The sequence below is a fragment of the Stegostoma tigrinum genome, chromosome 23 (assembly GCF_030684315.1).
Source record: "Stegostoma tigrinum isolate sSteTig4 chromosome 23, sSteTig4.hap1, whole genome shotgun sequence".
In the NCBI taxonomy this organism is placed as follows: Eukaryota; Metazoa; Chordata; class Chondrichthyes; order Orectolobiformes; family Stegostomatidae; genus Stegostoma; species Stegostoma tigrinum.
The window spans coordinates 22,680,961-22,693,932 of record NC_081376.1 but is presented as its reverse complement, the minus strand read 5'-3'; the positions used below and the strand labels follow the sequence as shown (position 1 = coordinate 22,693,932).

The 12,972-nt window shown below is 43.2% G+C and overlaps 1 protein-coding gene across 2 annotated transcripts in view; it reads right to left on the bottom strand.

Moving 5' to 3' along the window:
- The window catches only part of cog7 (component of oligomeric golgi complex 7), a 45,470-nt gene that overhangs the window by 27,841 nt on the left and 4,657 nt on the right, over positions 1–12,972 (bottom strand). For both annotated transcript variants that reach the window (XM_048552049.2, XM_059653997.1), the window contains 5 exons: positions 11,338–11,486; positions 10,435–10,551; positions 9,347–9,515; positions 6,631–6,713; positions 2,798–2,920 (listed from right to left, as the gene is read on the bottom strand). In XM_048552049.2, the coding sequence (XP_048408006.1) occupies positions 2,798–2,920; positions 6,631–6,713; positions 9,347–9,515; positions 10,435–10,551; positions 11,338–11,486 (641 nt within the window). The remainder of the gene's footprint in view (positions 1–2,797; positions 2,921–6,630; positions 6,714–9,346; positions 9,516–10,434; positions 10,552–11,337; positions 11,487–12,972) is intronic.

Here is a 12,972-nt window from a genome sequence, read left to right as displayed (position 1 = left end):
GTTGCCTGCAGTAATGGAACACAGTATGCGAGATCCGGAGAGATTTTACATGACATTTTACATTTATCGCTTTTCAGAAGTAATGTCTTAATGTTTAATCTAGTTACACAAAACTATTCTTGGAAACAGATCAGAGATAAGATGTAACAAGTTGTACCGGACTGAGGACTGTACCCTCAGGGAAACAGTTAAAAGGAAAGCCAAGAATTTTCAAACACTTGGTGGGGCAAGGGGGAATATTTCCATTAAAGAGCACAAAATAAAACACCAAGGAGTGCAAGTTGACACCTAAATTCAGAAATAAAATTTCAACTACAGGAAGCATCATCCCCTTAGGCTCCTTCTCCAAACTGCTGAACACAACTGTCCAACTGATCAGTTTGCCCAGCTCTTCATTATTACCGGTCTTCACAATTCTCCTTACATATATTTTATACACACCTACGCATATAAAATATGAAAACTGTAGTCACTGTGATATATATAAACTTCTAGAAACAGTCAGAGATTCAATCACAGTCTATCAGCTTTTTTAAAAAAAGGATAAATGACTGAAAGAAAGATGGATAAAGAAATAGAAGGACAATACAGGCACACAGGAACTATTCATCACATCCAGATGAAGATCACTGATGTTCATGCCCAGGATTGACGGGATGGCAACCTTATAGATTGATGGGGGTGATGATTATGCAAACTTCTTATTTTGTTCAATTATTATTGTGATCAAGCGAGCAAGTCAGGGTAGGTGCAGCCAAAGAACTGGGCATACATGACTACTGATCTCCAGCTGACTGTCAATTCAGGAACTTTTAGAACACAGGACAGAGGATAAAGAGAGGCAGTGAAACATTAAACAGATTCAGAATACCTAGAAGGCCAGAAAATAGTCACATATTGTAATTAAACAAATTCCACATACGCATTCCAGTGATTAATGGAACTGTTATCTGCATCTGTTCAGAAACCAAATTGACAAGGTGCTGTTCATTTTACTGTTATGGGAACATAAAACAGGCACATTGCGATACCTGCAACCAACTGAGAAGCAATCTGCCCTTGCACAATTTCATTTAGCTTTCCAGAATTGCAATGCCCTCGTCAATAAGAGGCACATGATTATAAACTTGCCCTGTCCTTCACAGCCATATAATTCCCTCTAGCCAGCACGACAGCACATGAGAATAATACTTATTTTACAGGTGCCACTGCTGACCTGGGGTTCACTCCAGCTACACAGTCAATTCCTCAGCAGATGCATTCTAACTCAAATGCAGCCAAATTTGGGAATTCTGCAGTGAGTGAATCACCTAACACCCCAGAACCTATCAACCATTTGTAAGGCATAACATAGTTTTGGGAATGCAACATCCTTAAGAAAATATCTAAATGACCGAAGTTGGCAGAGATAGGATTTGGACAATTTCTGGGTGGAAACTAAATTACCATGTGGTCCACCTACTGTTACAAAGAGTCAGATGGCTTTGTAGATGTCAGACAAGCAAAGCTTTTAAAAGTGGTAACAGATGGATTTTATTACTTAAAATGTTAGAGAAATTGGCTTGGAAGAATTCTGAAGCTTGCCTAGCCATAGCTATTGTTACGTCTTTCCCTAAATACCTTCGGGGTGTCAACTGAAGACTGTCAAAGGATCTTCCAGCCTTACCTGATCTGGGCAAAAGGTAAAGTCAGTTCCACATTATCTGATGAATTGTTACTGCCTATGGGCCAATTAACCTATTTTCCTAATTTACCTGTTCAAAGATGTTAGTACACATCTCTGGAGCAGGTGGGACTTGAACACTGTCTCCCAGTCCAGGAGTAGGCACTACCATTGCACCATGAGAGGGCCCCTTATGAGCCAATTAATGGGAAACTGCCTTGTTACCATCACCTGTATTCCAGATATACTTGCTTAAAATAACACATTCAATCCGGTGACAGGAATAAAGTTTTGACTAAAGCTAATTGATTCAGTTAAATAGAAGCCCCAGTCTTCCGCCCAGGCTGATGTAAAAGATTGCTTGGCATTAACCTGAAAAAGATGAGAGAGAATCCGCTTTGCAAAATTGTCATAGCAACAGTGCATCCACAGTTATACTCCATTATTCTATCACAGAAGATCCAGAAAATTATTGTACGAGTAGCCAATGACACCAATGATAACTAAGGACACTTCTTGGGAGATTTGTATTGCGTTGCTATTGCCCTAATCTAAAAGTTCTTGCTGTTTTGACATGACTGGTGGATTTGTTGTTTACCTCTCAACCAACAAACACTAAAACAGTTTATCTGGGTCATTTATCACCATGCCATTTGTGGGGCTTGCTTCACGTGTGTTCTTTTCATGTGCAATTGTGCTAACTGGTGGAGATTATGTGGCTGTGAAGGACAGGGCACATTTATAACCATTATGTATCTTCTACTAATGAGGGCATCGCAGTTCCAGGAGGCTAAGTGAAACTGTACGTAAACTGTTGGTCATATTTCCTCCAGCAGTAATTCCAATTTTCTCTGCAATGCTGTGTTGTTGCACACGGCTAGTTTGTTTCAATGTGTGGCAAAAGATTTTACAGAGATCCAAAAGTTAACGCAAACCTACATGATACCTTGTACGTTACACACAGAAATACATTTGTGCAGCTTAGTGGAAACATTGGTAACCACACTTCAAACATTCTTCATTGACAAAGACATGTACAACAACCTAAGGTTGGGGAAGGTGTTCCATAAATACAAGCTCTGTCTCTCCTTCTGCAATTACGGGTCTTTATTTATTTGTAGGTTCAAATATTACCTGACTAGTCCACTGTAGCTGGGAGTGCCATGTAGCCAGAAGAGTATCATAGAATTCTGTTAGTTGGTGATTCAAACTGAGGTCACTCTGACATAGTTCCTGCCACACAGAGACCAACTGACTCTGCAAAATGCAAGCACAAATCCAATTAAGTCAATAATATAAGATCCCACAACAAACAGCACAAGCCCAACTCAAATCCATTCAAAGCACAATTACAACTTTTTCCCCATTATTATACTGGTTTCACCTCCCCATTTCCTGCCTCAGCAAAAAGCTAGCACACAATCAATTCTACAACTCATGGAATGCACAGGTATAAAAGATGCTGAATAGACTGGCATTAAGAGCAAGAATAAACAGCCACTGTTATCAATACTGTCTCCTGCCAGGCCTCAACTCACCCCTCCTTAAGGATTAGTACACAATGCTTTCCCTTGGACAGGGGTTTACACATTAAGACAGGGAGCACAAACTGTAAACGCACTGGTGCACAGGGCTCGCACATTGCGAAATGCTGGCACGTGGGTGTCATGCTGGGACAGGAGGCACACACTGTAAAATAGGCTAGAACGCAGGGCCTCACACTGGGACACAGACTGGCTCATGGGTCTGTGATTGGGCCATGGGCCTGACTCACTAGTGTCTACAGCTTCTACCCAACAGTGTCATCCAAGATGGGGCTATGAACAAAACAGTGGAGTCATATTCCAAACTTGCAAAAAAATCTAGAAAACAATAGGGGACTTCTCCATCCCCAAAAGACATTAAGTTGCCCACTGCTCATTGCCCAGCACAATTAGAACATAGAACATAGAACAGTACAGCACAGAACAGGCCCTTCAGCCCACAATGTTGTGCCGACCATTGATCCTCATGTATGCACCCTCAAATTTCTGTGACCATATACATGTCCAGCAGTCTCTTAAATGACCCCAATGACCTTGCTTCCACAACTGCTGCTGGCAACACATTCCATGCTCTCACAACTCTCTGTGTAAAGAACCTGCCTCTGACATCCCCTCTATACTTTCCTCCAACCAGCTTAAAACTATGACCCCTCGTGCTAGCCATTTCTACCCTGGGAAATAGTCTCTGGCTATCAACTCTATCTATGCCTCTCATTATCTTGTATACCTCAATTAGGTCCCCTCTCCTCCTCCTTTTCTCCAATGAAAAGAGACCGAGCTCAGTCAACCTCTCTTCATAAGATAAGCCCTCCAGTCCAGGCAGCATCCTGGTAAACCTCCTCTGAACCCTCTCCAAAGCATCCACATCTTTCCTATAATAGGGCGCCCAGAACTGGACGCAGTATTCCAAGTGCGGTCTAACCAAAGTTTTATAGAGCTGCAACAAGATCTCACGACTCTTAAACTCAATCCCCCGGTTTGCTCGAGTAGTTCGAGAGGGTTTAAACTAGTATGGCAGGGGGGTCGGAACCTGAGCTGTATACCAGAGGTGAGCGTTGATGCAGGTGAGGCAGTAGCAAGAGGTAGACCAGCTAGTGGGAAGGATTTTCCTGGGAAGGAACCAAGGGATCGGTTAAAGTGTGTTTGCTTTAATGCAAGGAGTATCAGGAATAAAAGTGATGAACTTAGAGCATGGATCTGTACCTGGTGCTGTGATGTTGTGGCCATAACAGAGACATGGGTTTCTCATGGGCAGGAATGGTTGCTGGATCTTCCAGGGTTTAGAACATTTAAAAAGAATAGGGAGGGGGGAAAAAGAGGAGGGGGTGTAGCACTACTAATCAGAGAGGGTATCACAGCTACAGAAGCTTCCATTGTCGAGGAAGATCTGCCTACTGAGTCAGTATGGGTGGAAATTAGGAACAGCAAGGCAGTAGTCACCTCGTTAGGGGTTTACTACAAGCCCCCCAATAGCAGCAGGGAGATTGAAGAAAGCATAGGTCGACAGATTTTGGAAAAGTGTGGACGCAGTAGGGTTGTTGTAATGGGTGACTTTAACTTTCCTAATATTGATTGGAACCTCCTTCGAGCGGAAGATTTGAATGGAGCTGTTTTTGTAAGGTGTGTTCAGGAGGGTTTCCTAACGCAGTACGTTGACAGGCCGACGAGGGGAGAGGCCATTTTAGACTTGGTGCTCGGAAACGAGCCAGAGCAGGTATCAGATCTTGTGGTGGGAGAGCATTTTGGTGATAATGACCATAACTGCCTCACATTCTACATAGCTATGGAGAAGGAGAGGATTAGGCAAAATGGGAGGATATTTAATTGGGGAAGAGGAAACTATGATGCGATTAGACATGAGTTAGGAAGCATGGACTGGGAGCAGTTGTTCCATGGTACGGGAACTATAGACATGTGGAGACTGTTTAAGGAACAGTTGTTGGGAGTGATGAGTAAATATGTCCCTCTGAGACAGGCAAGAAGGGGTAAGATAAAGGAACCTTGGATGACGAGAGCGGTGGAGCTTCTTGTGAAAAGGAAGAAGGTAGCTTACATAAGGTGGAGGAAGCTAGGGTCAAGTTCAGCTAGAGAGGATTACATGCAGGCAAGGAAGGAGCTCAAAAATGGTCTGAGGAGAGCCAGGAGGGGGCACGAGAAAGGCTTGGCAGAAGGAATCCGGGAAAACACAAATGCATTTTACACTTACGTGAGGAATAAGAGAATGATCAAAGAAAGAGTAGGGCCGATCAGGGATAGCATAGGGAACTTGTGTGTGGAGCCTGAGGAGGTAGGGGAAGCCTTAAATGAGTTTTTTGCTTCTGTCTTTACGAAAGAAACGAACTTTGTAGTGAATGAAACCTTTGAAGAGCAGGTGTGCATGCTGGAATGGATAGAGATAGAGGAAGCTGATGTGCTGAAAATTTTGTCAAACATTAAGATTTACAAGTCGCCAGGCCCGGACCAGATTTGTCCTCGGCTGATTTGGGAAGCGAGAAATGCAATTGCTTCGCCACTTGCGAAGATCTTTGCATCCTCGCTCTCCACTGGAGTCGTACCTGAGGACTGGAGAGAGGCAAATGTAATTCCTCTCTTCAAGAAAGGAAATAGGGAAATCCCCGGCAATTATAGACCAGTAAGTCTCACGTCTGTCGTCTGCAAGGTGTTAGAAAGGATTCTGAGGGATAAGATTTATGACCATCTGGAAGAGCATGGCTTGATCAAATACAGTCAACACAGCTTTGTGAGGGGTAGGTCATGCCTTACAAACCTTATCGAGTTTTTTTGAGGATGTGACTAGAAAAGGTGATGAGGGTCGAGCTGTGGATGTGGTGTATATGGACTTCAGCAAGGCATTTGATAAGGTTCCCCATGGTAGGCTCATTCAGAAGGTCAGGAGGAATGGGATACAGGGGAACCTAGCTGCTTGGATACAGAATTGGCTGGCCAACAGAAGACAGCGAGTGGTAGTAGAAGGAAAATATTCTGCCTGGAAGTCAGTGGTGAGTGGGGTTCCACAGGGCTCTGTCCTTGGGCCTCTACTGTTTGTAATTTTTATTAATGACTTGGATGAGGGGATTGAAGGATGGGTCAGCAAGTTTGCAGACGACACAAAGGTCGGAGGTGTCGTTGACAGTGTAGAGGGCTGTTGTAGGCTGCAGCGGGACATTGACAGGATGCAGAGATGGGCTGAGAGGTGGCAGATGGAGTTCAACCTGGATAAATGCGCGGTGATGCATTTTGGAAGGTCGAATTTGAAAGCTGAGTGTAATTTCTACAGTTTCTCACAAAACCCTGCAAATATTATAGACCTTTGACTTCTAATGGTTAATCCTTCTTTATGCTTATTTCAGCACAGTCCCCAACCTGCCACCATATCTGGTTAGCCCTTCCTTTCAGTAATGGAAAGACAATGCTATATCCAACCTTGTGGCACTTATAGTAGTATGTCAGGAGCTGGGGCATTCGGTCCACTGCCATAAACACTTTCACAAAAAGTCGGGCCTGATCTGAAGTGGAAACAAATACAAACAGGTAAATATCAGAACCATCCAGTCCTTAGGTCTGTTTTTAAATCCTCTCCTACCCATACTATCTTGTTAGTTTATCTTTTCAGGTGATTGCGAAAATGCACAGAAGAGCAGTCAGAGTTCGCCCCAAAGTCCTCGTCAACATATATCCTGCAACCACCATGATAAAAAAAATTCAGTCATGATTGCTGTTTGTGGAATCTTGCTGTGTGCAAAGTTTCCTTTGAGCTTTTTACATTACAGTTACTATACACAAAAGTATTTTACACCTGGTAAAATATTACTCTGGTACATCCTCAAATCATGGAAGGCCTTATGGAAATACAAGTTATTTATTTTCTTGGAGTTAGTTAGGGCCTCCGCTCTGCAAGCAGCTGACCAGGCATCTCGAGGGCTACTCTGCAACAAGTGCCAGCCACTCAGAAGGCCCAAGGAAGGGCTAAACAGTTGGAGCAACCCAGATTGGCACATCTTTGGTTGTCATTTCAGAGATACTCCGGAAAGACCTTGTGATGTGGATTAAAGCCAATACCTTCTCTGCTGATTCTGGAAATCATGTGACAATATGAAATCATTCTGCTATAAACTAAAGAATATCATTAAGTGGTACCTATGGGCTTATTCTCAGTGACTGTATAACTTCCACATTTTAAAATCATTCACAAATGATACAGTACTTAAGGAAGCCTGTTGACTTATCACTCTTACCAGTTTTTTCTAGCAGCTACTCAATCAGCGCACATTCCTGCTCTTCCCTATGGCACTGTCATTTCTTTCTTTCAAGTTTAAGGCTCATTCTTTTTTGAAAGTTATGGTTTCACATTGTTCCAAACTGTTTCAGGTAAAGAATTCTAAATTATCCGAACTGGCTGCATTAAAAATTTTACCACAACTTATCGTCTTACTCTTTTTCTGATTGCCTTAAGCCTCAGGATACTGATTTTCCTACCACTGGAAATGGCTGCTCCATATTTACTTTGTCAAAACCGCTCATGATTTCGAATGTTTCAATTATATCCCTTTCTAATCTTCTCTCCTTTAAGCAGAAAATCCCAATGTCTCTCCAATTTATTTATTTAATAATATACTTTCAGAAGATGCACAGGAAAATCCGGTGTTCCATGAACATGACCCAGACAGATTGTTGGGTATGCTATTTTTCTATTTCTGAGCTGTTCTGGGTTGTGTGAGGATGAGGAGATAAATCAGGTCTTAGGTGTGATCAAATAACCACCAACTCATGATATTCAGTTATTGGATGAAGGTTCAACTCAACTTGATTGTGACAACTCTCGGTCAGAATACTTCAGTGCATTGGTTACTTAGGATGTTGTGTGAAGAGTGACCACTTGGGCAGAGCACAAGGCAGTTACTTAGCAGACATTGTGCAGAAGAGGAACGTAGCACCAACTGGAAAAGGGATGAACAGTGAAAGCAATATGACCACTTTAGACAGGTTCTATCAAATGTGCCTCTTTTCCCAATGCTCACAATAATTTTAAAAGACCAGTGGAAATGAGTTCCATTATTAGGCTTTTGGTAAAATCTTTGGAAACCTGCTCCTTCTGAAATTAAACTCTTCATTTCAAAAAAAAAGGTGGTCTCTTCAATATTCGTCTCCTGATGTCATTTGCACACCCTCCATTACGTTCCCATTGTGAATGATCAAAAATTTCTCACTGCTAGTCCCTGCTGTTTGGTCCCTGGTTTTGCAGCTAAACTTTGGATGGAAGGTTAAGATCAGTTGCCAGTGTTTTTCTTTCTAAACAATTTGGTCTCCCAGTCTTGTTTATGCATGCTGTCCAACAAACACTGCCTCCTAGTCCAGAAATAATTCAATTTTCAAATTTTTATTTTTGCTTCCAATTCTCTCCAATGGCCTCACCCCATCCTATCTTTCTCTGCTCTTCTAAACCTAAAACTCTCCATGATCCTCTTTTCTTTTAGCCCAGCCTCTTGCATATTCATAAATAGTAGCCATGCCTTCAGGAACCAAGGCTGTTAATTCCGGAGTTGCTTACCTAAACTCCTCCGCCTTTTTAACTGTTCCCTCCTTTAAGATTCTCCATTAAACCTATCAAGTTCATCAAGACTTTTCTTGCTTGTCCAACAAGTCTTTAAGTGGCTCTATGTCAATGTTATTCTCCTATGAGCACTTGGGACATTTTACTGTCAAACATAGACATGCACAGGATTTCCTAGAGGCATGGTTCTCAACTCGTAATGCTATCAACAAACATATAGAATTGAACTCCATATACAAACCCATACAGATCAAATCTGGAAATGACACTACTCACCACAACTGACCAGATATTCCAAGTAGAGTAGAACAACATCGTTTCATTGGAGGCCTCACTAATGATGTCGCCTAGCATGGTGATGAAATGTCTGAACGAAAACAAGCCAGCTCAGCGAGCAAGTCAACAACTTCACCCACAACCCGAGCTACAAATCGTTGCCAAAAAGTTAGACATTTCACTGGTGTTAAAAGCACTATTTAAATGCAAGTTGTTGTTCATTTTGAAGCAACTGTGCACATAATAGTGCTAAATCTTATTGTGTACAAACTAAGCACTCCACACAGCTCTCACAGGATCAAGATGACTCACCAACAGACTGAGAGTTGAATGCAGCTACAATTTGTGTGCTTGCCATGGCTTCCAATCGATTCTTTAGTGCTTCGAGGTGAACGCATTTCTCTGAATAATCTGGTGTGTCGACCAGCATGGCCAAACTGTTCTGCATGCTTGTGAGTTTGGCCGAGATAGTCTCAATATCCTGTGGGAGTAAACCATTTCCATTACTGTATGCCACCATGCAAACAGCATTTACTCTACCCTAGAGCAAACAAGGCAGCGGAGTATAGGAAATTGGAGGTCCTGATTCAGCCACTGCAGAGTTTTAACAGTAGAAACCATCCTAGTTTTCTAGAGTGAAGTGCGAGGTGGTGCCGTTATTCCATGAGAACTCAACAACGTCTGCCATTACACCTTATCCACTGTTCTTCATTGGTTGGTCCTTTCCAGAACTAGGTGAGCAGACATTTTGATAATGATGGCCATCACAACACAGCTCAACTCTATCATCTTCTGATGCATGTGCACATTTTCATGCATATACAGATATGAAAATACAAAAGAGATGTCCTTGACACAACTCCCACAGCAGATGAAGTCACCTGCTTTCACACGTCAAGAGCAGTGTGACATCTTTGTCACTTCCTGCTTGATTGAAATCCACAGCAAAGCTCAAACTGCTTGATTCAGACTCACACCAAAGCTCAAAACACAAAGCCCCTTCCTCGTCTTTACAACACAGAACAGCATATTTGCCATTTGAACTCAAAGTCTCATTTGAAGTGGGCATTTGACAATGCAGTATTCACTCGGGACTGCACTGTCTGTGGCATCCTAGATCGTGTCCTGGAATCTCCACTTAAGATTTTGAACTCATGTTTTTCTGAGGTCAAAGTTCTACCACTGAGCTACAGTAGATAACTTCACAGTTTTGTTTAGGTATTCCATCACTGTCTGGGGCAGAGATAAGGAATTAATGCCTTGGGCCACCTGAACTAGCATCAAAATGCAAGACAGGGCAGGAAACCGCCAGCTCCACACCCTCATCCAACAGCATTTTAACATGTTGCAGTCTGTCCGAACTTCCTGATAGCATTGGGCTGAAACAGTTTCGCTCCTACCTGAGATTTCAGTGTTTCTTCAATGTCAGCACTGAGTGTGCTCCACTTGTCGGCCTCCTGCAATGCCTCAGATGCTGCCTGCATTCTGGACTTCACTTCATCGAGCTCAACCAATACCTGCAGCACACAACAACAATCACGCAAATACAAGCTGAATGTTGGAAAAAGGAGGAGCCTAGCTGATAATTCGTCAGCCAGTATCTTTTACTATTAAGCACCTACCATGTGGTATGGTGTCACTTAATAGAAGCACTAGAAAAGGAGAAAATGTGTTTCACAAAGACGACACCAAAACTGAAGGGGCATAATTATTAAGAACAATGAAATATTTTTGAGTTATTTCTCTATAAAAGACTAAGGAGTGAGCTGTGAAAAGTTTAAGATTATGACAGCATTTACCACGATAGATGTAGAGAAGTTGTCTTCACTTCCAGAGGAGATGACAACTAAGGGCCATAAATAATAAAAGAATCACCAATGAGTCCATTACTGAATTCAGGAGAAACCTCTGTACCCAGAATGTGCGACCACATGGAATATTTGACACAATAGCTTAAATGTGTCTAAAGGGAAGTTTGATTAGTTAATGAGGGGAAAATAAGCTGAAAGGTATACTGATACAGTTAGATGGAAATAGGATGGGACTTATGTGCAGCATGAATACCAGGAGAAAAGGAGGCCAAATGGTCCATCTCTGCATTGTTCATTTCATGCACTTTTTGTTGATTATGGATACATCACAGGAAACAAAACAGATACTGACTGAGCCAAACTGACAGAGAGGAGCATTCAGTTCACATCTATGGGAGGAGAACTCTGATAGTTGTAAAGAAATGAAAAACACGCAGGTTGCATTTCATGCATGATAAACAATGCAGCCCTCAAATTATTTAACATCCTTACCTGCATGGATTGTGCTGTGTCCCGTTCAAATTTCCGAATATCTTCTTTGACAAGGATCATTTGCTCCTTCAGAAAGGAAGCTTCTTGCTTCAGAGCTTCCACATCCCGGAGTGCCCTAGGCATGTTCTGTAGCGCTTGGTGACTAGTCTCTGAGACCAAAACAGATCATAAGACAAAATGCTCGTGCACAAATTACACAACCAGAGATTTTGAACCTTGTATGACCCAAGGGCTGAAACAGCAGATGAAGAAATCACAAGAAGAAGAAACAGGTCCACCAGAACAGATGTGCTGCTATTCCACAAATACTACCTAAATACAGACACTCTCAAGGAACCCCTGTAAACACAAATACACTTCCAGGGAGCCCCTGAAAATACTGCCACTTCCCGGGGAAACTCTACAAATGCCAAGACAATTCAGGAGACCCCTGCAAATGCTGTCACGTGCCGGGGAGCCCCTGCAAATACTGACGCGTGCCAGGGGACTCACTGCATGTAATGACATGTGCCAGGGACCCCCTGCAAGTACAGATGCACGCCAGGGACTCCCTGCAAGTACTGACGCATGCCAGGGATCCCCTGCAAGTACTGACACGTGCCTGGGGACCCCTGCAAGAACTGACGCATGCCTGGGGACCCCTGCAAGAACTGACATACGCCTGGGGACCCCTGCAAGAACTGACACACGCCTGGGGTCCCCTGCAAGAACTGACACACGCCTGGGGACACATGCAAGAACTGGCACACACCAGGGGACCTCTGCAAGTACTGATACATGTCAGGAGACACCCTGCATGTACTGACAGACGGCACGGTACCCCCTGCAAGTACTGACACACGCCTGGGGACACACTGCAAGTACTGCCACACACCAGGGGACCTCTGCAAGTACTGCCACATGCCACGGAAACCCATGCAAAATATGGATACACTCCAGGGTTTCCTCACATCCGCCAAGATGGCGGCAGAGTAAGTCACTCCATACAGGGCTCTAGTCTGCTCACTAGTTCTCACTCTCTTTCTTTCTTTATCCTTCCTGTTTTTCCCTTTTCTCTCTCCCTCTGTAGTAGTTCTATGCCCTATCCCACCCTTTTAACTACCTACCTAAAGAGTCAGGAAGTAACTATGCCGCGACCAAGAACCACGTGCCGGGCCGGTGAGGCAGTGACGGCGACAGCAGGGCCGGTGAGGCAGTGACGGCCAGAACAGGCCGGTGAGGCAGCTGAAAGCAGGTCACTGGCAGTGGCATGGCATGGACTGGAAAGCCCAGAGCAGGGCTCGGGCGAAGGCATGGAGACAGCCAGAAAGCCCAGAGTGGGACTGCAGTCGTGGAAAGGAAAGTTGTTTTTTATTCCTTATCTTACACTAAGTTAATGTGAATGGCACCATATATGTAGAGTGAAGGTACACAATTTTCACTGTATTTTTACACTTAATACACCTAACAATAAATTATTCAATTCAAACACTGCACTCCAGGAAACCCCTTATAAATAATGACACATCCACCAAGGCTCCTTAGAAAGAATCCTCCATAGTCCCTACCATCAACTGTAAGGGCACCAGATACATGGGAATATCATCAGCAAGTTTTCCTCCCATTCACTCACCATCCTATTTGGAAATACATCGC